Genomic DNA, 25,754 nt, shown 5'->3' with positions numbered 1-25,754 from the left:
GAGTCCCAGAGAGGCAAAGTGAGCTCCCCAAGGTCACACAGTCAGAGAGCAACAGAACATAATTCTGAATTCAGGTCTGAGACCCTCTTGAGTACACACTTCCTACCACTTAAATATACTTAACAAATAGTCACACTAATCAAACGATGGTGACGTGATTGATGCTATGAAAGAAGAGTACACGGGGTTTTGAGGAGCTGTAACTGGACCTGAGCAGATATAGAGAAAAGTCAGACGGTTCCTGTGTATGGACCGGCTATTGCTGTGTAACAAACCACCCCCAAACTTAGTGGCTTGAAACAGCAACAGTGTGTTACCCCTCACAATTTCTGGGGTTGATTGGGCTCAGCTAGGTGGTTTTTCTGCTCTTTCTGGTGATGCCTGGGGTCACCATGCTGCGACATTCAGCAGAGATGCCCAGGAGGACCGTACTCACTCCTCTGGCAGCCGGTGCTACTCTAGGCTGGGCGCTTTGATTCTCCTGCACGTGGGCCTCTCTTCCTCCAGCTGTCTGGTCAGCTTCCTGACAGCATGGCAGCTGGGTTCCAAGAAGGCAAAGGCCAGAACTGCCAGCTCTGGAAGTTCCAGAATATCAGTCTGCCACGTGTTATTATTGGTCAAAGCAATCACAAGGCCAGCCAAGATTCAAGGGGGAGGGAAGGAGGGCCCAGCACCAGAGAGAGGAATCAGCACCTACATACAGTATTCAAGGGATTCTTGTGAGCCATATTCAAAGGCAACCTACCACATTCTGTCTTAAAAATTTCTCACGAGTTTCCAGAGTAGCTAGAATGCAGTGTTCCCATGGCTTTGTCATCAGAAGGAACTTTTGTCTGGGGCTGCCCCTGTCCTTTTCCTCAACTTTTCTCCCGAACATCTACATAAGTAATGGAATTGCTATTGGACCAAGAGAATTTCTATCAGAAAACCGCCAGGACCGCTGTCTTGGAGAGTCGTTTGACATCAGTGGTGTGTGAGGGTTTGGGAGTAGTGTTGGAGTGTATGCAGCTCAGCTGCTGTAACAAGTGAAAGTCGCTCAGTCGTGTCCAACTCTTTGCGACCCTGGAACTATACCGTCCATGGATTTCTCCAGGCTAGAATACTGGAGTAGGTAGCCTTCCCCTTCTCCAGCGGCTCTTCCCAACCCAGGAATCAAACCAGGGTCTCCTGCATTGCAGGTGGATTCTTCACCAACTGAGCTGTGAGGGAAGCCTTCATAGCTGTAACAGAGACCAGAATTAAAAACAGTTCCACAGGGGACTTCTGTGGTGGTCCAGTGGGTAAGACTGTGCACTTCCAGTGCTGGGGGCCTGGGTTTGAACCGTGGTTGGGGAACTAGAACCCATATGCTGCAACTAAGAGTTCACAGACCTCAACTAAAGACCCCACATGCCACAGCTAAAACCTGGTACAGTCAAATACATGAATTAAATATGTTTTAAAAGCTATTTTTTTTTAAAAAGCAGTTCAAGAGGATAGCAGTGTATTTCTCTCTGATGTAACAGTCTGGGTATAAGCCACTCTGCAGAGTTGAACCCTCAGACCCCTTCCCTCTTGCTGCTCCTCAGTCCCCAGTTGCTGCCCTCCACCTCATGACCCAGGATGGCTCACACCAAGCTTAGCCCAGCCAGAGGGAAGGCAGTGGGGAGAGGAGCAATGGGGCCACACCTTCCTTTTAAGAGCACAACCTCGGGGTTGCACATGGCACATACACTCATGTGACATTGGTCAACTCCTAGGCAGTTGGCCGAACCTAGCTGCAAGGGATGTTGGGAGATGTCAGGGTGGCCATGGCCCCAGCTCAGACTTGCAAACTTTGTCTCTATGAGAGAGAAGGAAGGGACAAACATCTGGGGGCTGTTATCAGGCTCTGAGTGATAGTAGAAATAGTGACAGATTTTCTTTTCTTGGCCTCCAAAATCGCTATACATGGTGACTGCAGCCATGAAATTCGAGGATGCTTATTTCTTGGAAGAAAAGCTATGACAAACCTAGACAGCATATTAAAAAGCAAAGATATCACTTTGCTGACAAAGGTCTGTATAGTCAAAGCTGTGGTTTTTCCAAAAGTCATGTACAGATGTGAGAGTTGGACCATAAAGAAGGCTAAGCACTGAAGAATTGATGCTTTTGAACTGTGGTGTTGGAGAAACTCTTGAGAGTCTGTTGGACTGCAAGGAGATCAAACCAGTCAATCCTAAAGGAAATCAGTCCTGAATATTCATTGGAAGGACTGATGCTAAGAGCTGACTCATTGGAAAAGACCCTGATCTTGGGAAAGATTGAAGACAAAAGGAGAAGGGGGTGACAGAGGATGAGATTGTTAGACAGTGTCACTGACTCAGTGAACATGAACTTAAGCAAACTCTGGGAATTAGTGGGGAGGAGGACAGGGAAGCCTGGCGTGGGACATGACTTAGCATCTGAACAGCAATGGGGCTCTGACACCCGTGGCTGATTCGGGGGAGAAATATGTGGGTATGCCCAAGGATGACAGTGACCAAGTTATCTCTGCACAGAGCAGTTGACTCCAGCTGCCTACTGGCATTCACAACCGTCTTTTTTTTTTTTTTTTTTCTATTTTAAGAATTTATTTATTTTGGCTGGGCTAGGTCTTCATTGCTGCATGGCCTTTCTCTAGATAAGGGAGCAGAGGCTAGTCTCTAGTTGCAGTCCATGGGCTTCTCATTGCAATGGCTTTTCATGTAGCAAAGCCCAGGCTTTAAGGAGCACGGACTTCAGTAATTGCAGTTCCTGGGCCCTAGTACACAGGCTCAATAACTGTGGTGCATGGGGTTAGTAGTTCCCCAGCATGTGGGATCCTCCTGGATCAGGGATGGAGCCCACATCTCCGGCATCTCCTGCATTGGCAGGCAGATTCTTTGCCTCTGAGCCACCAGGGAAGCCCTCAGCCCCCTCTTGGTGTAAACATCCAGAGTAGGAGCTTTGACGGCAGGCTGGTGTTGCGAGTGGCTAGGAGCCAAATCCTCCCAGCCAAGTGTGGAGTTAGTGCTGATCTGCTTTTTCTGGACCAGTCATTTCATCTGCTCTGAATGTGTCACCAAGTGGCTGCAGCCACAAACAGCCCAGTCCAGGGCCAGCTCCGGGCCAGGTTAATCACCATAACATGTGCCACTGCTTAAGCGCAGGCCAGTAAGATTTGAGTTCAAGAGTTCAACAGTTTGGTGTGCTCCTTGGGGGAAGCTCTGACAGATTTGAGCACCTCTTGGAAACATAGAACAAAGACAGGCTCCTATTTGAGCTAGCTAGCCACTTACCAGCTGTGCAACTTTCAATCTGTTACTTAACTTCCCTGAGCTTCACTTGCCTTCCTTTTGAGATGGTCACCATGGGTATGATATCTGTTTCCTCCGGGTTATTGTGAGGACAGAACTTAGATGACATTGAGGCAACTTGTCCGATTTTCTAAAATTTTGTGTATTTTCATACTTTTTTTTTTTTGGCTGTGAGCAGTCTTCGTTGCAGCCCCTGAGATCTTCAGTCTTCGTTTCAGTGTGCAAACTCTCAGTTATGGCATGTGGGATCTAGTTCCCTGACCAGGGATCAAACCCAGGGCCCCTGCATTGAAAGCATAGAGCCTTAGCCCACTGGAACAACAGGGAAGTCCTTTGTTTTTTTTTCTTTTTTGCACATTTCTCATACGATTTTTCGCTTTTTGAAGCTTAAATGTTGTGTTTAATCCCCTCAAATATTCACTTAGACTGTAAGATTCTTAAGGGCCGAGTCTGTGTGTTATTCTCCATTGTGTCTTCAGTGAATAATTACAAGACGTGCATGCACGCTTGCATGAGTGAATGAATAAGGCTCCTGGGTCCAGGGGCAGCAAACACGAATGGCCACAGGAACAGGGCGGGTCACACGAATGAGTAAAGTGGACTGAGCCTAAGAGAAATTGGCCTCTGCCGCATTTTTCTCTCTTATTTTTGTTGGAGACAGGAGTACTATTAGTGTCCTATTGGTGCTACAAAAAATTGCCCAAATTTAGTGTCTTAAAATGGAGAAGGCGATGGCACCCACTCCAGTACTCTTGCCTGGAAAATCCCATGGGCGGAGGAGCCTGGTAGACTGCAGTCCATGGGGTCGCTAAGAGTCGGACACGACTGAGCGACTTCACTTTCACTTTTCACTTTCATGCACTGGAGAAGGAAATGGCAACCCACTCCAGTGTTCTTGTCTGGAGAATCCCAGGGACAGGGGAGCCTGGTGGGCTGCCGTCTACAGGGTCGCACAGAGTCAGACACGACTGAAGTGACTTAGCAGCAGTAGCAGCAGTGTCTTAAAATAACACAGTCGTTCTCTTGGGACTTCCCTGGCGGTCCAGTGGTTAAGACTCTGTGCTTCCAATGCAGGAGGCGTGGGTTTGATCCTTGGTCAGGGAAATAAGAGCCTGCATACTGAGTGACATGGCCAAAAATATATTTTTTTTAATTCGTTATCTTTTTGTCTTCAAGGTCAGAATTCTGAAAGCAAAGGTGTCAGCAGGGCTGCATTCCTTCTGGAGGCTCCAGGGGAAAATCCATTATGTCGGCCTTTCTAGCTTCTAGAGGCTGCCCGCATTCCTTTCTTGCAGCCCCTTCCTCCATCTTCAAATTGCATCATTCCAACATTGGTTTCCATTGTTTTATCTCCTCTCTTAGACCTTCTTGCCTCCCTCTTATTAAACCCTTGTGATTACATTGGGCTCGCTTGGCTAATTAAGAATAATCTGTCCATCTTAAGATCCGACATCACATCAGAAAAGTCCATTTTGCCATTTAAAGTAACATATTCACAGGTTCTGGGGGTTAGGACATTGGTATCTTTGGTGTTGTTTACTCAGCCAACCACAGATACACACAAAAAAAATTTTAACTGTAGAAAAGTTATCAAGTCAAGGATGGTAGGATTTATCCTTAGTGGTGGGAAGGCAATAGGGAGGGGAGGGGAGTGTGGGCACATGGAGAGCACATTCTCATCTAAAAGCGGCAGACGCTCCTCATTTGGAATGTGTGACGCCATGGCAGAAAGTAAGCCCAATTTTCCAGAGCTCCCGTCCCTTTTTTGCTAAAAAAAAAAAAAAAAAAAAAAAAAGGCAAAATCTGGGTTATACGAAATTAGTAACTTCTGTCAGTTTTATTTTTTAATTTTTTGGCCATGCCCCAACCAGGGGTTGAACCCCTGCATTGGAGGAAGCATGGAGTCTTAACTACTGGACCTCCAGGAAAGTCCTGTGTGAGTTTTTAAATCCTTATGCCACAGTTACGTGGCAGATAATATGAAATGTCCAGGTTGATAAGCTGACAGAGAACACTGAATTGCTGTACTTGTTTCACCCCATTCTCTCCCAACAAAAGAGAAATAGCAGAAATGAGAGTGATGAGATTAATGATACTAACAGCAGATGACATTGGTTACGGCATTTCAGAACCAGATCCCATTCTCAACACAGTACACGTGTTTATTCATTTAATTTTTACAGTAACCTTGTCAGGTGGCTACTATCTCAATACCCATTTTACAGATGGAGAAGTTGAGGCACAGAGGGGTTACTTAATTTGCACTGGGTCACCTAGCCAGTAAGTATCCAATTCAAACTCCATCAGAATTTGTCCTTTTTCTTTTTTTAACTTTTTATTTCAAAGTGAGTTAAGACTTCTAGGAGGAGAGTTGCACAGATGGGACAGAATGTCCCTATGCACCCTTCACCCAGCTGCCCCCAGTGTGAGTTTTCTGGAACCGCAGTACAGTGATCAAAACCAGGAAATTAACTGGGACACGGTGCTTCCAGAGGCACTACAGACCTAACACGAAATTTACCAGTTTTCCCACAAATTTCCATTTTCTGTTCCAGTATCCCACGTCACATTTAGTTATTTGGTCCCTCCTGGTCCCCGATCTCTGACAAACCTTCAGCCTTTCAAGGCCTTGACACTTTGATGAATACTCGTCAAGCATTTTTGTCGGAAGTCCCTCAGTTGGGTTTGTCTCATGTTTTCTCAAGGTTAGATTGAGGTTGTGCATTTGGGACAAGGAGACCACACATGTGATGCTGTGCCCTCCTTGCCTCTTATCAGGGCTACATGATATCAGTCTTATTACCCGTGATGTTAACCTTGATCAGCAGAGTCCATGCCCTATAACCCCTTGGTTTAAATGCTTTCCTTCTGCAGAGAGAAGGGAAAATACAAAATAAACAGGAAATGCGCAGAGCGACTCGTCGGTAGACCTCATCCAGCCCGCACACTGACCTAGTACGTAGGATGGGCTTTGTGTGTGTGAATGCCCTTCTGAGTTTTAAGACAGACTTAAAAACACCCACGAGTGATGGCAGGAGTGGGGAAGGACGACACCCAAGTTCTGGGACTTTGGAAACCATTGAAGGTACAGAGATTGGAAGAGCTGACCAGAGAAGGGGAAATAAATCCAGCAGAGATGAAAGCCAAGGTCTGCAGCTGCTTGGATCATCAGATCTTTAAAAGCCACGTGAGGTTTTAGGGCAGGGAGTGAATTATGGCTCTTAGGACCCAGGACAGTCGGCTTTGATCTAGAAGTGGGAGACATCTTAAGGGAAACCGTGGCCTTTACGTAAGGTATTCCCACATCTTCCTGGGGTGCATTAGATGGACCCACTTGGAATTTACAGGTCTGCGGAAGCAACCTTAGTCCTAATGGTAAACACTTGAAAGAAGCAGCTTTGTAAGCAGAGGAGCAACGCATTCAGGGAGAGCCAGCCCCATACTCCCGTAAAGGGTACCTGAGAGGGATGCACCATTTTACGAGGCTCTCTGCACCCCCTCAAGTCGGACAGATGTAGGATTTGTGAGCTTATGAGGCATTCGAGGATGGCTGTGGGCGGTCATTTTGGTGAGCACTTGACCTCTCTATTTGAAAAAGTATCAATTTGGAGAACGTTGTCTTTACTGCCAAGAAACTTTAGACCAGAGGCTGTTCTTTGGTTTTTGGATGGCCACCCTGTCACGAACCAGATGTTGGCCTCTGTCTGCCCCAGGGCGAGCCCCTGGCCCCTCCAGTAGAATTTCCCCTGGTTGCTGAGCGCTGGCTGCCGGGAGATTATAAAAACACGTTCTGCAGGGCTTCCCCACGGCAGACTGGCCTTGGGGCCTGTGGCTGGCATCGCAGAGCATGATCAAAACAGCTCTGCAGGCAGCTGTGTACTGTCAGGGCATCAGAACCCCGTGGAACAGATCCAGCAGCTAGGGGCACCCTGGAAGGAAGAAATTTTCACTAGGTTCAATCAGTCATACACTGAAACTGTTAATGAACCTTCCAGGGTCGGGGGTGGAAATTCCAGCAGGTTGGCGGTTGTTGAGATGGAGAACAGCAGAGCCCAGAGTTGGGCAGTCCTGGGTTCCAATCCCTAGCCCTGCTACTTATAATCTCTGAGTTATAAATTGCAAGTGGCGTGACCTCTGTAGGTGTGGCTCTCTCACCTTCTGTGAGGCTTTACTAAAATGTAGAGCCTTCCCTGACCACCCACCCTGTATCCCAGTGTTCCCTAGGTCCCGTCCTCGCTTTGGCTGGCTCCAGCACCTGTCACCATCTAACACGTTATTTGACATGTTTATTCACTTCCGGCCCCTCCCAACTAGGAGGTCAGCTCCACGGAGGCAGCGGTTTCTTTCCATTATCTTATTCACTGCTGGGTCCTTTGTGCTTAGGACAGGCTGGCACACAGTGGGTGCTCAGGAAACACGGGTGGAATGATTGAAAAGAGATCATCCCTAGCCCCCTTTGTTCTGTTCTCCTTGTCAGAGGTGGGATAAACTAGGAAAATTAAAATGAGGGACTTAGTGTAGTTCCTGGTACATAGTATTAATATGTGCTCAATAATTAGTTATCCCAGTCAATTCCTTCACTTTTTTAATTCATTCAATAAATAGCTGTTGAATGTAATGTGCCGCATATGGTGCTAGGAGCTGAAAATGGTGCCCAAAACAAAGCCTACCTTCTTTTTTTTTTTTCCAAAAATTATTTCCAGAGAGCCCAGCATGTACCACCTACTCTTCTAGAAACCAAGCATAGAACAGTGAATAAAAGACCAAGTACCCACACTCAGGGAGCCTACATCCAAGTGAGAATGAGATAAACAATACACGTGTATCCAAAGATGTAAAGATGATTTCAGAGGCTGTAAGTGCTACCAAAAGAAAAAATCGAAACCAGGGTAGTGTGTGAGGAGTGGCTGGAGTGGCTGGGGCGGTGGGGACTGCTTTAGCCGGCGTGGTCAGAATGTCCCATCGAAGCTGGGGCTGACGAAGGAGGCAGCCCCATGGAGAGGGGGCAGGACCTCCGGGCAGGACCTCCAGGCCTGGCAGCCCCAGCATCACCTGGGAGAGGATTAGAAACCTCAGGGCTCACCCAGAACCTACAGAGTCTACTTTTTCACAGGATCCCTGGATGATTCGCGTGCACACTAACATTTGGGCTATAAGCAGGTATTCCAGGTGGAGGGAGGGGCAAACATAGACGTCTCAAAATGATGTTCTAAACGGCCAGGAAACTGGAAAGAGGCCAAGCGGAGGTGTCCTGGTTTGCTAGGACTGCGGTAACCAAGTCCTACAATTCTGGAGGCCGGAAGTCCAATATCAAGGTGTGTGCAGGGTTGGATCCTTCTGCAGGTTCTGAGAGAGAATCTGTCTCTTGCCCCACCCCCAGCTTCTGGTGGTCACCGGCCATCCTTGGCCTTCCTGGGCTTGGAAACACAGCACTCCGGTCTCTGCCTCTGTCCTCGCAGGGCCTTCTTCCCTCTGCCTGCCTGTGTCCAGAGCCCTCTCTTCTCATGAGGACACGAGTCACTGGATCATGTGTTGTGTACGCAGTCTCTCAGCCCTACTGGATGCTTTGCAGCTCCGTGGACTGTAGTCCACCAGGCTTCTCTGTCCATGGAATTTCCTGGGCAAGAGTACTGGACCGGGTTGCCATTTGCTTCTCCAGGAGATCTTCCTGATCCAGGGATCGAACCCACGTCTCCTACATTGGCAGGCAGGTTCTTTACCACTGCACCACCTAGGAAGCCCATCATTGGATCAGGGCCCATCTAATCCAGAATGACCTCATCTTAACTTGATTATATCTTCAAAGACCCTATTTCCAAATAAGGTCATGTTCATAGGTCCTGGAGCTAGGACTTGAATAGATCTTTTCAGGGGGCGTAGTTCATCCCACAGCAGGGTAGAAAGGTGGAGCTCCATGAGGTTAGGGAAGATGCAGGTCACAGCAGGCCTGTGGACATAGTGAAGGGTTGTAAATACAACGGGAACCCAGGGAGGCCGTACTGATCTGGAGCAGAGTAGGCCTTGAGGATAAGGAATTGAACCAGGACCTGGGTGGGTGCAGGAAAATCCATGAAGAGACTATGCATTCTCGGGCAAAGAGATGATAGAGGCGTGGAGGTGGTGGTGACGGAGATGAAGAAAAATGGATAGACTTGCAGGGTATTTAAGAGGCCGTATTCATAGAAATCGGTGATGGCATTTAAATCTATGAGGCGGGGAGAGCATCAAAGATGATGATTCAATCATTTCATCTGATCTTTCAGCAGACTTTTTTGCATATCTACTCAGTGAAAAATGGGTATGTTATCTCTTTTTGGAGGAGGGCAGTCATGTAAATGCCAAGGGCCCTCATGGTCACCAAGTGGCTGCAGCAGCTCAGCTGGTTTACCATCTAATATCTTGAGATTCCCTGTCGTTTGGACCTGCGTGGTTCAGAGGCACATCCCTAAAGCAGTCATTGTGCTCGGGGGAAGGTGATACAGTAATCGATCCAGGCTGACTCACACACTCCATTCTTGTCAAATTTCCACCAGGGCAGTATAAGGCCTGTCTAACCTTAGTGCCCTCCCTAGGCACTTGACATCAGCATACATTTCTCTGATCTTGGGACTACCCTGGTGGTACAGTGGCTAAGACTTCTGCGCTCCCAGTGCCGGGGGCCCAGGTTCAGTCCCTGGTGGTGGAACTACATCCCACATGCCGCAACTAAAGATCCCATGTGCTGTGACTAAGACCAAATACATACATACATAAATAAGTATTTAAAAAAAAAGAATCTCTGGTCTTTATAGGTTCCCATTCTCAAGAGTCTGTCTCGAGGAGCTGCTTGGCAGGAAGAATAGCGTGTTTGGCCTTGGCATCCATTATCACCCCCTGATGTCTTTCTACCACACTGAGCAGAGAAGTCACACAGTCAGTCCTTTCCCGAGTTGTATCAGATCATGCCATTCCCCTGCTTGAAAGCCCTGCTGGGGTTTCCTGTTGCAATCAGAAATAAATGCCAGTGCCTAGCCATAGCTGCCCCCGGCCAAGCCTGGCCTGGGTCAGCGCCTGAAGAGCCTTTCAGAACACACATCATGCATACGGCCCCCTAAGCCCTTCTTCCATTTCAGCTCACACTGGCTTCCCTTTTGTCCTTCCCATCTCAGGGCCTTTACATTGTGCTGATACCCCCAACCTGGAATGACCTTTCACCAGCCCTTCACTGGTTGGGCTGGTTCTGTCTCATCCGTTGAGCTTCTGCACACCTACCATCTCCTGTAAAACGCCCTCCCAGTTTATCAATCTTTCTACGTAACTGAAAGGAACAGACTTCCATGTTCCGTCTGGCGTGTTTGCTCAGGGCAGCCTCACCATCCTGCCTCTTGCCTTTCTCACCGAGCGCCTTGGACGTCTTCCCGCAGCAGCACGTGTGGCCCTGCCTGTGATCGCTGGCTCCCCGGCAGTATCCTCGCCCCTCTTGGCGCCCCCACCTCCCCCGCCTCTCCCCCAGCTTTATTCCGACTCGTGTGGCAGAAACGCAGTGACAGGGCAGCCGATCTGAAAAGGCATTCTCAGGAATGCGGATTGTTTTATTACCAGTTAAATATGCTTTATGCTACCTGTGAATGAGGCCATTGTGACATTTAGCAACTGATTTGATTAAACGCAGATGTGGGCTGGACTCCACGTGGAGCAAAGATGCGAGAGGACAAGCTCCAGGGGTGTGTTTGGATTTGTTTTAAGATGGCAAAATGGGCTCGATGACTCGGTATCAGCAAGACAGACCTGGGCGCCTCCCTTCCTGTCTATGGACCACAAGTGGGTCTCAGAGCCGAGAGCTCAGTCCGGGCCCACCCCAGAATCCTCTGTTTTCATTTGGGATCTGTGTTTGGCCCTATCCAAATTGTTTTCTTTTTTTTTTTCTTTTTCCAACCTTCCTGGATGTTTTTACTTCTATGAAAAATTTTTAAATGGTACATCAATGAAATACTCTCCTTGTTGACACCTCCAGCCGTAATTATGAACCCAGAGAGGGTCATAAGCTCAGCCCCTAGTTACTGAACACTTACTCTGTGCTGGGCCCTGCCTCTGTAAGCCTTATCTCACAGAATCCTCATAATAAATCGTAGAAGTAAACTCTGCTCGGTTCCGCTGTTCAGGTGGTAAAACTGAGGCTTAGGAAAACTGAGACTTGTGCACAGTCACAGGGCAAAATCATCAGTTACATCTGAACTCACTGTTGTCATCCACCCCTTCCAGGCTCTTAGATCCAAGAAGACAGGACCCAGCTCTCTCTCAAGATAGAAATCTTGGCACATCGGAGGCACTGAGCAAATATTTATTGAATAAATGAGTGAATGTCTGGATGAGTGGACACAGTAGGAAAAGGGCTGGGCCGGGGCTTACCAGGTCTTTGCGGTCACTGGATCCCGGGTAAAGAAAAGAAGCAGAAAATCGCCCTGAAAAAGAGCTGTGTGATTTGAACCTGGGCCATGGATGGGATGCTTGAGTGGCTGGGTTTCTATAACAGGCTCACCTCTCTCTAGGTTTTTCTCTGTGGTACATTACATGCTGTTGACTTTGTATATTACCCCTCCCAACTGCATATCCAGAGTTTTCTCGCTTGCAGTCCTGGTATGTTTCCATCAATTTTATTCTAGTACTGGCAGCAGTCAGACTTAATGAATGAATGAGTACCTGTTGGGGGTGGAGGGATGGGGTTTTTTTAAAGCATCTTTTAAAATATTTAGTTAGTTAGTTGCAGCAAGTGCAATCTTTAGTTGCAGCAAGTGGGAATCTAGTTTTTGAGTGTCATTGTGGACCCAGTAGAGTAAGTTCCTTTGTTACAGGGAAGGAAATTGTAAGATAGATTCCAGAGCAAGTAACATTGATGAGAGGGTGCTTGTGCATTGGGACTCTCCGTGAGATTTCCTTTGCTCGGGATGGCGGGTCAGACATGCAGGTGACAGTGAAATCAGGGGGGCCTAAAGAACCTGTGGCCTTCCCGCAGCTGCTTGGAAGGCTGAGCTGCACACAGGCTGGGGCCGGAGCTCTGGAGTCAGGCTGACCTGGGCTTGAACCCTGCCCTGTCACCTACAGATAGAACCTCCTTCCTCGGGTGCGTAGTGGAGACGCAAGATAATACGTATAAAACGACCAGCCCTGGGGAAGGTAATAAGTGTTCAATAAACGGAGACCATTACCAGCAGTGGTACAACAGCGAATGCTGGTAACTGAGGCTTGTCAGGGCTTAGATTAAGTTAAAGCCGAGCTTGAGAGGGAGGAGAGGTTTTCACTGACAACTGTACCATCTCCTTAAAAAGCAGGGATCCAGGGACTTCCCTGATGGCCTGGTGGTTCAGACTTCACCTTCCAAAGCAGGGTGTATGGGTTTCATCCCTGGTTGGGGAGCTAAGTGCCTACATGCCTGGCAGCCAAAAAACCAAAACATGAAATGGAAACAATATTGCAACAAATTTAGTAAAAATTTCAGAAGGGTCCACATCAAAAAAATCTTTAAAAAAAAAAAAAGGAAATCCAGAAGGCAACAAGCCCAAGAAGGGATGTGCAGAGTCAGCCAGTCATCAGAGAAATGCGAATTCAAGACAATAAATGAGAAGTCACGTTGGTCCTGATTGGAGCAGAGATTAGCAAGTGGGGTTATGCCCAGCGCTGGGGGGGACTCAAGGACAGGGCACCCACCGGCACTGCCAGTAGCTGGGCCAAGAGCGCTCACTCAGTCTTTAGGGAAACTCAGTCTGTTCGGCCTTGGGACCTAGCAGCCCAGCTCGCGGAGGTACACCCCAAGGAAATTCACACACAGACCACGAGGGAGAGGTCCAACGATGTTCACAGCAGCCTGTTGGTGATGGAGCCATCCCACATCCCCTCCCGGATGGAGGAGGGAACAAAAGAGATAGGAGGAAAGCACACAGGGAGGGCTGGGCAGCTGCTGGGGCGGCAGGCGGGATATACCCGCCGTAGCATCGATGGGTCTTAACCTAATGCTGACACTCAGTGCCGGTAACTAAGAGGTTAATACCATAAAAGGCAAACATGGACATAGAGGCATCCCACTCCAAAAAGATGTCATACACTTTCCAACTTGTGCTTTTTGTCTGGCATCTTATAAGCAACACAGGTTAGTTTCAACTTCAGTTTTCCTTTCTGATACAGATGCGTGTACCTCGTTCTAGACAATGGCTGACTTTTATGTTTTGATTTTTCTGCATTTGTATATGTGACTTTTGTCTTGAAAGTAGTAAAACCATAGACATGTGCAAAACAAATAACAAATGTATAAATATTAAGTATGTAATGTAGAAATCAGCTGTGTACTTAAAAATATTTTTGCCAGGTCTGGAACTTTCAGGGGATTCATGCAAGAAATATGGAACATAGATTTTTAATGAGCTATGTTAAAAGATACCAGTAAAGGTACTTGATGGAAAAAAAAGAACCTAATGCTGGATGAAAAAAGCTAAGAAGCCATAAGAAATGAAATGCACAAAATTTACCGGAATCACATATAAATGAATGATGATGTTAGTTGCTCAGTCGTGTCTGATTCTTGGACACCCCAGGGACTGTAGCCTGCCAGGCTCCTCTGTCCATGGGATTCTCCAGGCAGGAATACTGGAGTGGGTAGCCATTCCCTTCTGCAGGGGATCTTCCTGACCCATGGATTGAACCCGAGACTCCTGCGTTGCAGGTATATTCTTTACATCTGAGCTACCAGGGAATTATATATTTGCCCACAAAACGCTAGTGCACTATTTGTAAGAACACAGAAACAAAGGATACACACAGACACACTGGAATGGAAAATGTACAAAGAACGTGAATCAACTCCTCAGCACTTAACATTTTGCATGATGACAAAGGCGGGGGTAGGGGGCGGTGAGATGCTAGCCGCGCAGGTTCCCTGACATTGGTGTAAGTACAGTTCCAGGGACATGACTAATTCCTCAGTCCCTTGTCTAGGTATAAATCTCAATCTGTGCGCTCAAGGGGGTACAAAATAGAACTGATTTTATTTTCAGTATTTCAATGTGATTTCTCTTTGGAGCCACCATTTCCCTGAGCTGATGGGAAAGTTTTGTCTGGGGCTTTCCCAAACTCTCCAGAATGTTGGCTGTAGTTCTGGCATCTTACCCAGTGTGTTGTGGGGTTGGGGGCTCATCCTGTCTTCCCTTACTGGGGCCCAGGCTGCTGCCAAATCATTCATTTCTTGGCCCATGTAGCCTTTTTGGGTCTGGAGCTCTTCATTGCTGTGTCTATGCTACATTGTGGACACAGGAATCTTCTATTGTTCTGTCTTCCTAGACCACAGGTCACAAACTGGAAACCCATAGGCCACATCCACCACGTGACCATGTTTTTAATTTTTTTTGTTTTTTGTTTGTTTTGTCTGACTACTTTGTATTTATTGCATACACTTTAAAATTGGAACATTTTATACAAATCCAGATTTCTGACTTGTTTGGAAAAATCAGATGCCCTGGCTACTTTAGACTCACATTTCTAGGTGACACAGGTGAGCTGGAGCTGAGTAGTATTGTATCAGTTAAGAATGCTTTGGTCTGCAAGGAACAAAAAGCTCAATTAACATCAGCTTACACCATAATGGTATTTATTGGGTATTTAGCCAGAAGTCTGGACCCCCGAGGTTGTTTGTTAGCTCAATTTTTTATCTTCGAGGACCAAGTTCTTTTCATCTTTTTACTCCTTCTGCCTCAGCCAGTGGACCTTTTGTTTTTATGGTTGTGACCTCATGTCCCAAGATGGCTGCTGTAACTCCAGACATTACATCCTTACATAATACAAGGGAGGATCCAGCAGAGGAACAAAAGTCTCTCCCAGAAGCCCCCTTGACCAGAGCTAGATTACATGGCCATCTTGAAGCTGCTGGGGGGAAAGGAATTGGGAGTTCTCCTGGGGAGCCAAATAGTGTCTGCTCCAAGCTGCTGCCCCCTTAGATAGAAACTATACTGCTAAAGCTGAAACTCGAGTACTTTGGCCACCTCATGTGAAGAGTTGACTCATTGGAAAAGACTCTGATGCTGGGAGGGATTGGGGGCAGGAGGAGAAGGGGACGACAGAGGATGAGATGGCTGGATGGCATCACCAACTCGATGGACGTGAGTCTCAGTGAATTCGGGGAGTTGGTGATGGACAGGGAGGCCTGGCGTGCTTCGATTCATGGGGTTGCAAAGAGTCAGACACGACTGAGCGACTGATCTGATCTGATCTGATACATTCTAGTTTGACACAATCCCCACCACCCTCATCATTCCCTGACCCTGAAACTGCATGTCAGTCACCATTTATCACTGTCTGCACCAGCTCCTTCCCTCTCCTCCCTGTAAGGTTTTGAGGGCTTCCTGTCTTAGCCGCAGCACACACGGCCACTTCTGACTTGAGGCTCTTTTATTTATTTTTTTAATTAATTTATTTATTTTAATTGGAAGCTAATTACTTTACAATACTGTAGTGGTTTTTGCCATACAATGACATGAATCAGCCCTGGGTGTACATGTGTTCCCCATGATGTGAGCGTCTTACTGCTTTCTCAGCAGCTACATGCGGGTGCAGAGAACAGAATCCCTCCGCCCCGCGACTCCTGCTCGTCCTCACTCACCTCCTCTCACTCTTTTCCCTTCCCTCTTGCTCTGTCCCACTTCTCTAGCCAGGAGAATTGTATCCCCGACTTGAGAAAAGCCTTCTTTCTTCCTGTTTCTTACTAAGCCGTTTTACCTACTTCAACCTCATTCTTAGTTGGCCTGCCAAGTGGGATCAGCCCACGAGCCTGCTGACCAGCAGTAACAAACACATGCGGAACTGGAGTGAGAAACTTTCACAGCAGCTCCATCGTGCCCCCAAATCCATGCCCGTGATCAGAGACTCGTCTCCTTGAGCAGGGTGTGGACCAGTTCAGGACTTGTCAGATCCCACCATGAATTGCCGCATCTTCTTCCCCAAAGGGTTAGCATTTAAAAGCCAGCGCTCACACATCACTGTGTTTTGGTCTGTCTGGAGTTATCTCAACTCCTTGCGTATCTATTCACTCAGTGGTCTTCTGTCTGTCCTCTCTGAACATCAGCGTCAACCCTTGCCCATTGTATGATACTAGAAAAGTTGTAGACACAGTAGTATTTGGTACATCACTGGGAAATGATTATTCAATAAATGAATGACCATTCACTTAAAAACTGTTTTACTGAGCCAGGCAGTAAGAATCAACTTTTACTTAAAATCCAAGAAAACCAACCAGTCAAAAAAATAAAGCAGTTCTCCGATATGACACACAGAATAGCAATGTCTTCAGCAAGAAAGAAGGGCATTTCTTTCTCTCCTCAAAGTCCAAACTGATGTGGCGGTTCTGGTCTGCGCATATGGCGGGGGTCCAAGCTCCTAGGTCTGGTTCCTCAGTTTTGTGATCCAACATAGCTCCATTCCAGGCAAGGAAGAACCCGCCTCTGCCCTTTGAGGGCACAACTAGGAAGTTGCACACAGTAACTTACCCCTCTTCCCTTCCCTGGAGCTCATCACATGACCACACCAGTCACAGGGGAAGCTGGGCCATGCAGTGCTTACTCTAATTGGCCACGCGCTCAGCTTGAAAGCAGAGATTCTCTTAATATGAGAGAAGAAATGAAGGGATAGTGGAGGGGACCGCAAAGCAGGATCCGCCACCAGCATCCCCTTAAGAGATGTTTTTCCTCTTCTCGTCCTTGCCCTCCCCAGGCCTTCCACCAGCCAAATGGAGGCGAGAGGTCAGTGTTTAACATTCCAGCTCCAGGTGGGTCCATTTGCAGACCGCATATGTGGCATGAGGCCTTTGGGGTTGTGTGCCCCCTTCCTCCTGCGTCCTCTCTGGCATGGGAGGGCTCTCTCACTGCGGGGACTCGGGGACTGCCCTCGGCATGCTGCAGTTTGTTCAGCTGCCCATTCTTCTCATGCCCCTGGGTCATAAAATGTAAACAAACAAGAAGCCGTTTGGGAGAAAGAATACCAAGGGATGAGATTGTGGGCTGGTTTATTTCTAAACCCGCCCAATTCATCATTCAGAAGGTTGCCACTAAAGAAAAGAGAAATCAGTAGAGAAAGCACCGCATCCAGAAGTGACTTCCCAAGGCAGGCATGTTTCTGTGATTTAGCAGGGAGGGGTTGCCATGGTAACCAGGAGCCCCAAAATGACCTTGAATGAAATAGACTGGCCTAGACTTTCTGCCAGATGTGTCCTGACAGGCCGTGGAGGAGAGAATGGGATTCCAGCATATCATGCCGTATTAGTGTGGACACATTCTCTGGTTTCTGGGTCTCAGATAAGCCTCCGTGGAATGAAGATCTGAAGCAGATGCCCACGTGTGCTGGTATTCCTGGTTCGTGCTCTCTTCATGCAGCCCACTCCTACTCATCCTTCAGAGACTAGTTTAGCTGTCATTTCCTCCAGGAAGCCCTCCCTGACTCCACACCTCCCAGTTGGCATTTCAGAACCCTTCCCTGTGCGCCCCCCAGCTCCTAGTGAAATCACTTTCTGGCACTTTACTTCTCCCCCGCCTTACCAGTGCTTGGGACACAGTCCCCTCACCTCTGGGTAAGAGTGGTGCTGTTCAGTTGCGAAGTCCTGTCCAACTCTTCTGTGACCACATGGACTGTACCCCACCAGGCCCTCTGTCCATGGGATTTCCCAGGCAATAATACTGGGGTGGGTTATCATTTCCTACTACTCCAGGGGATCTTTCCGAACCAGGGATCAAACTCACATCTCCTGCATTGGCAGGAGGATTCTTTACCACTGAGCCACCTGGGAAAGCCCTGGATAAGGATATGGTTAGTTTATTTTGTCGATCTGACTTTGGAACCATTTCAGTGTTTTATATCGTTATAAAACAAGTTCAATAGCAAACTGTTATGAATCTAATTGTATATTGAGTTAGTGTTATAACCTCTTGGAAAAGAGATTTTACTTACCCATATTTTTACTCTTTTTCTTTCGTCCTGCCTGAAGTTTCAGGATTCCTTTTCTCCTCCACCCCTCCACCCCAGTTTTTAAAATTTCTTGTCTCTTTTAAGAACTTTCTATAGCCCTTATTTCAGGGGAGATCTATTGTGACAAGTTCTCTTGGTTCTCCCTCATTTTGAAAATGTGTTGATTTCCCCCATTTCTGAAGAATGTTTCCTCTGGATATAGATTTCTGAGTTGATACTCTTGAATAATGTCGTGCCGCTTTGTTCTTGCCAATAGAAATTGTCAAGCTTATTCTAAAATTGATATGTAAAGGCCAAGGTTATATTGAGAAGGCGAAACAATCTTGGAAAAGAAAAACCAAGTTGGAGAACTTACGCTAGCTGGTTTCAAAACTTCATATAAAGCTACAGTAATCAAGACTGGATAGAATTGGTGCAGAACGGATAGGTCAGTGGAAGAGAATAGAGAGCCCATAAATAAACTCTCACGTTGTCAATTTTTGACAAAGGTGCCAAGTAATTTAATGAGGAAAAGGATAGACTTTTTATACTTGGGTTGGAACAACTGGGTAGCCATGTGCAAAAAGATTAATTTAGGCCATTATCTCACACAGTACACAAAAACTCACTCACATTAGCTCATAGACCTAAATGTCAGGCCTTCAACTCTAAAATTTCTAAACGAAAATATTAGAAAGAGTCTTTATGACCTTGAGTTAGGCAGCAAAAGCAAGATTTATAAAAAATATTAGTAACTTTAAAACGTTTGCTTTGCTTTTCAAGTGACACCATTAGAAAAATTAAGAGACAGGACTGGGGGATAATATTTGCAAATCATATCATGGCATCCGGTCCCACCACTTCATGGGAAATAGATGGGGAAACAGTGGAAACAGTGTCAGACTTTATTTTTCTGGGCTCCAAAATCACTACAGATGGTGACTGCAGCCATGAAATTAAAAGACGCTTACTCCTTGGAAGGAAAGTTATGACCAACCTAGATAGCATATTCAAAAGCAGAGACATTACTTTGCCATCAAAGGTTCGTCTAGTCAAGGCTATGGTTTTTCCTGTGGTCATGTATGGATGTGAGAGTTGGACTGTGAAGAAGGCTGAGCGCCGAAGAATTGATGCTTTTGAACTGTGGTGTTGGAGAAGACTCTTGAGAGTCCCTTGGACTGCAAGGAGATCCAACCAGTCCATTCTGAAGGAAATCAGCCCTGGGATTTCTTTGGAAGGAATGATGCTAAAGCTGAAACTCCAGTACTTTGGCCACCTCATGCGAAGAGTTGATTCATTGGAAAAGACCCTGATGCTGGGAGGGATTGGGGGCGGGAGGAGAAGGGGACAACAGAGGATGAGATGGCTGGATGACATCACTGACTCGATGGACGTGAGTCTCAGTGAACTCTGGGAGTTGGTGATGGACAGGGAGGCCTGGCGTGCTGTGATTCATGGGGTCGCAAAGAGTTGGACATGACTGAGCGACTGATCTGATCTGATCTGATGTCTGATAAAGAACCTGTGTCCAGAGTATATAAAGGACTCTTACAAATCAGTGTTAAGAGGACACCCTAACTTTTTTTTAGTGGGAAAAAAATTTGAATGAATCTTCATCCAAGAAGATACCTGAATGACTAATAAGTACATAAAAAGGTGCCCAACTTGATTAGTCATTGGAGAAATGCTACTTAAAGCCAAAATGAGAGACCACTACACATCCACTGCTCAGCTACTCAATCATTTCTGACTCTTTGCAACCCCATGGACTGAAGCCCACCAGACTCCTCTGGCCATGGCGTTTTCCAGGCGAGAATACTGGAGTGGGTTGCCGTTTCCTACTCCAGGGACACATCTACTAGAATGGCTATAATCAATAAGAGCTGCCTGAGGCTGAGGATGGGAGAAGAGGTTGACTGCAAACAGGCATGAGGGTTCTTTGAAGGCAATGGAAATGTTCTAAAACTTCCTCGTGGTGATAGCTGTACAGTGAAGCAATTTACTTTAAAAATCATTGAACCAACATTTACAGTGGAGGGATTTTATAAAGTAAGCCCCAAAAACAGTTCTAAACAGAAGCAGCTTGGCAGTACAGTGTGCGTGCTCAGTCGCTCAGTCGTGTCTGACTCTTTGTGACCCCATGGACTGTAGCCCGCCTGGCTCCTCTGTCCATGGAATTCTCCAGGCAAGAATGCTGGAGTGGGTTGCCATTCCTTCTCCAGGGGATCTTCCTGACCCAGGGATCAAACCTAGGTCTCTTGCATTGCAGGCCGATTCTTTACTGTCTGAGCCACCAGGGAAACCCTGGCAGTATAGAGCCACGTTGAAAAAGGAGACTTGAGCCAGACTGCCTGGATTCCAGCGCCCGAGGCTGTCACTCACTATCCAGGCTGCCTTGAGCACGAGACTTAATTTTCCTCTGCTCACTTCCCCCATGAGGAGCCCTGACACACACGAGTTCACTGCTGTTATGGTGGTAACCCCCGTCTTCTTTCTCTGGGCTCCCGCTCCATTGACCCCTTTTTCTTTCTCTGTAACCTGTCAAGCTAATCCCTACCGGAGAGTCTCACCCTCAGTGTTCATGACATCTCTTCCCTCAAGGCATTTCCATCACTGGTTTCCCCTTACCATTCATGACTCAGCTCAAATGTCATCTCGGAGGTCTCCCCTGACCACCAGCTTACCTGGTCAGGATAGACCAGGAAATGACACCACACTCATTCATGCATTTACTCATTCATTGACTAAGTAGCATTTTCTGGTAGTAGTAGTATCGTTTTCATTCCCATTTTACAGGTGGGACAACTGAAGTTCAAAAAGGAGAAGTCGTTTTATTCATTCATTTAATTCAAAGCATAATCATTGCTACCTTACACCCTCTAGAATGGCTGCAATTTTTTTAAAAATCAGAAAATAAGTATTGGTGAGGATGTGGAGAAATTGGAACTGAATCACTTTGCTGTATGTCCGAAACTAACACAACATTTTAAATTAGCTATACGTCAATTTTAAAAAGTAAAAACAAAATGGTTAAAATGGCCAGTGTCGTTGTGTACATTTACCACAATTTTTTAAAAACTAAATTATTTTTAAAACATAGTTATCAAGTACCAGAAGCTGTGTTGTGTGCACTCTCATTTATCTCTCACTATAATCCTTTGAAGTGAAATTGAGAGATAAATTTTATTCATTAACTGAGAGAACCGAGGTTCAGAGAGATCGTCCGAGTCATGAGTTCCATCCCAAACTGTCGAACCTCAAAAACTCCAGCCTTCCACTGCGCCTTTCTCCTCCACGTCCCTCCCTGACTGTAAGAACCTCATCTGTCGCTCCTTCCCACAGGCACGGCCGGGATCTATCAAGGAGCAAATGGACTGACCAACGCGGCCGGATTCGGAACTGTGCACCAGGTAGACCAGCTCCCTACCAGTGGCTTTCTGGGCTCTTTCCATAAGCAGTCCCCTTAAATCAGGGCAGCCAGAGAGGCCGCCTGCACTAGGCCTCTTATTCCCTGGGTTTGGAGGCCACCGGGGCCAGGCTACACCAACAGCCATCGGAAAGAGACAGCATAGAGGCAGAGAAATCAGAATTGTTGGCAGATTTCCAAGATGAAGGGGCTCTGTTCTGTGTTCCATCTTGATCCCCGTCGAAGACACCCATTGACTGTTGAGTCTGGAATGTAGGAAAGCAAAAGCGTGTGCCCAGACCCCGAGCTCTTCAAGGGCGACAGGCCATCATCTTTACCTCTGCGTCTCACTGTGAAGCGCCCAGCGCAGTGAGCGCATTATAAATGCTTGTGAAACGGAGCTTCGTCAACACCATAAAGATGGATGGATGTTGGCCAGTAATGCGAGCCTCTTGGTTTCACTTAGAGAGTGAGTTAAGAATTAACCTGCTCACGGTGGACGGGAACTCTGTGCACTGCCTGTGTACCTTTCCTGTTAAGAACCTTCCATGAGTTCTTTGCAAGATTGAGAAGCTCTACTTTCCGGGGGGGCTAAATATATGAAACAGTGACTGTGGTGGGAGAGCTGGACTATCTGGTTGGTTGAAACAGACCAAGATCCTCTTGGATAAAGAGGATTGGTATTCTTTGATTTCATCTCTAAGACTCCCTCCTAGAAGGTTCTGGATCCCTAATGCTGTGTAGGCGTACTATATTTGAGCCGCCACCACCACCCACCATGAACCTAAAATGAACCTAGACTCCTGCACAAGTGTATGTGGTCTTCTCGCCTCATTCAGTTGTTCTTTAGTTTTTCCAGCATTTATTGAGTGCCCACGTGTGCCCAGCACTCTTCCAGGCACTGGGGGTACAACTGTGGCTGAGACGGACGCTGTCAGAACCATACCCGTGTCCCTTAGGGTGCACCCGTTGGCTTCCGGCTGCCAATCTCTGCATCCCTGGGCACTCGGGTGTTTTCTGGAACCAATGTATAGGGCAATAGGAAGTGCCAGGGAATTGAAACCCTCTGGGAGCAGCTCTCAAGCAAAGAGTGGCTGGAGTTGGTGTATAAATACCCCAGCTCCTTCGCCCCCTGGGAGAGATCTTTCTGAGGTGTGTTTTTTTGCCATCCCAGCATCTCCTGGGTAGAATTCAGCTCCAGTCCCCACTGGAGAAGCCCCCGTGCTGACTGCTTGCCCTTCTTCCCTTTGCTACCTCACTTCCCCATTCCCCAGCTGGCCTTGCCTTCACCCCCCAAATCCTTTACTTGCCCTTGAATCCTTGTCTTGGGGAAAAATCTGCTTTTAGGCAAAACTCCAGCCCTCAGAGTACTTTTATTGTAATGGTGGGGGAACAGGGATCAATTCAGAAGACCCAGCCCAGGAGGCCCCTCGCCCACATCAGCCTGACAGTCTTCCCCACTCATAGCCTTGTGGGTTTCCCTTTCCAGGACTATACTTCCTACCCCGGCTTCCCGCAGAGCCAGTACTCCCAGTATTACAGCTCGTCCTACAACCCTCCTTACGTCCCAGCCAGCAGCATCTGCCCTTCTCCTCTCTCCACATCCACCTACGTCCTCCAGGAGGCATCTCACAACATCCCCAGCCAGAGTTCCGAGTCGCTTGGCGGTAAGTACCATCACTGCCCTGTGGTCATTCGTGGCTGTGGTCTGAGCTCTTGTATGAAAGATGAACTGGGTGGAGGTCCCAGTTGTAATGAACTGGTCACCCATGAGTTAGCATCAGCCTTCAGATATGTTTTGTTGGCTTTTCTTTGTGTGTGGATGTGGGGGCATGGAGTACGTGTGTTTTTAATTGCACCCATGTATTAGAAAGTCATAAATTTTTACCTAAATATTCTAATGCCTGCCTTCTCTTAAAGATGATCCGGTCACCCTAGGCCCACATTGTTAAATGACAGGGCTTGGCTGGAGTTGAGTAATGTTTGCTCCATTTAGACAGAGCACACCCGATTCCACATCCAGGCCCTTTGGTGATGTTTGCATCCCTGTGCAAACTAGCTCACCAGCATGTGCATTCATTTATTGATTTCGTAAATCTGCTATGCACGTGTCTACTCTTTATGAGACAATTTAGACTCATCACCATTAAATACCATGACAGCCATAAATTAGAATGTCCAATGATAGGAAATATTGCATTTTCTTCTTTTCTGAAGCCTCCTGTTTCTGGGGCTTTGTAGAAGGCAAGCTAGCATGATGTGTATGGACATTCATTCAATAAATATTCATTGGTGGATGGCTAGAAAAAGACAGCAGTGAACACTCACCACTTTCGTTCCTGCAGCTCTTGGTGCACCTGTTGCTTGCATTTTCCACCAGTTGGGGTGGGTTAAATCGCATTGGCTTGGTGACAAGCGGGAGACAACATGGCCAAGCATTTTTTAGTCAACTTGGAAGGCAGTTTAAGGTTTGGGCGTTGACTTTGGTCACTGTGACCTCATCAAAGAGTATAGAATAAATGCATAATACCCACCTTCCAATGTCCAAAGTTTGTTTCCTTGGAAGAGGATGAAATGTAACAAACTTGCCGAATTATCTTTGCCCATCCTGCTTTTCAGCATGTGGCCTCTTCAAACTGGTTTCAGAAATGAAATATAAGCAGGAAATCTTCCACTTGATGCTACTATCTATAATTTTCTGGTGAACTGGATTCTAGAGACTGAATTCTCAAGAATTTGGGTTATATGAGATGGTCATTTTTGTTCCCCATCCGGAGCGAACATAAAGGCTCTTTGTGTCTCTTTGAAATTTTCCCTTATTGTTTCCCCCTGTTCTTCATTTATCCCCTGGCCCTAAGGTTCAACAATAAGTGGTTGAGATGGTTTTTACTGTGTGTCTAACAAGCTCACATAAAATCTAATGACATAAATAATAGTCAGCTGTAACCAAGGTCTCTTGCCTCGTCTCCCCCGTGTCTGTTATAAAGGAATGGCATGTAAGCTTACTTGTGCACACACGCACACACTCATGCACTCTCTTAAAATTCCCCATAAAAACTCCACTTCTGAAATTATCCAGGATCTCCTTGAGTGGTTGGTTCTAAATTCCAGAGGCTCAAGAGGTTTATATATTACTGACAGATCATGCTCACCCTTTGCGTTGTCCTCAGGCTCTGCTCCTCCGCAGCCCGCAGCCCCATCAGCACGCTGTTGGCATCAACACGCATTCACAGTTATGTGAAGCCCCAACAATTTGCAGACGTTTGCAGGGCAATTCGCTGATGGCGGGAAGATCCCCTGGAGAAGGGATAGGCTACCCACTCCAGTATTCTTGGGCTTCCCTTGTGGCTCAGCTGGTGAAGAATCCACCTGGAATGAGGGAGACCTGGGTTCGATCCCTGGGATAGGAAGATCCCCTGGGGAAGGGAATTGGCTACCACTCCAGTATTCTGGCCTGGAGAATTCCATGGGATCACTAAGAGTCAGACACGACTGAGCAACTTTCACTTTCACTTTTGCTGATGGCAAAGGCAAAATCTGAACCTCTCTTGTTACTCAAGAGAAAAGACAAATCAGTAGTGGTTGCTTTAATTCAGTTATTCTACTTCTACAAACTTACACTAAAAATGAAGTTTCACATAGGTACAAAGACTTAAGTTAAAAGAATTCTTTTTGCAGCAGAGCAAAAGCCTGGAAGTAACCTAAATATCCATGAATAGGAGTCAGGTTAAATAAACGGTAGTGTACCCACCCTTGGCACACTGTACACCGGTTGAAAAGAATCCACTAATACGGATCTCTCTGAGCTGTTGTGATAGGTGAGGAAACAAGAACTACGTGCATGACATGGTCCTGGAGGGTTTTATATGAGTATAGTTTAATGCCCATATTCGCATAGGAAGTTTCCAGAAGGATGCAAAAACAACCGTTAACTCATTTTCTCTGGGGAGGGAACTAGAGGGAAAAGATGTAACAGACAATCTGTAGGCCCCTCCGTGGAATAGCAAAATTCACATTTGTTTCAAATGCACAGGAAACATTTACCAAAAATAGAATGTCCGGGCCATAAATCGTGAAGTCCCATTACATTTAAAAGG

The 25,754-nt window shown here is 46.8% G+C and overlaps 1 protein-coding gene across 1 annotated transcript in view; it reads left to right on the top strand.

Annotated features, from left to right (window-relative positions):
• Positions 1-25,754, top strand: part of EYA2 (EYA transcriptional coactivator and phosphatase 2) — a 235,240-nt gene that overhangs the window by 117,351 nt on the left and 92,135 nt on the right. Inside the window, exons 6-7 of the mRNA XM_044927574.2 lie at positions 21,594-21,661; positions 23,147-23,324. Of these exons, the coding sequence (XP_044783509.2) occupies positions 21,594-21,661; positions 23,147-23,324 (246 nt within the window). The remainder of the gene's footprint in view (positions 1-21,593; positions 21,662-23,146; positions 23,325-25,754) is intronic.

This window comes from Bubalus bubalis, chromosome 14 (genome assembly GCF_019923935.1).
Source record: "Bubalus bubalis isolate 160015118507 breed Murrah chromosome 14, NDDB_SH_1, whole genome shotgun sequence".
Taxonomy (NCBI): Eukaryota; Metazoa; Chordata; class Mammalia; order Artiodactyla; family Bovidae; genus Bubalus; species Bubalus bubalis.
Note: the sequence above shows the minus strand (reverse complement) of the source record. Positions and strands in the feature narration are given on the sequence as shown.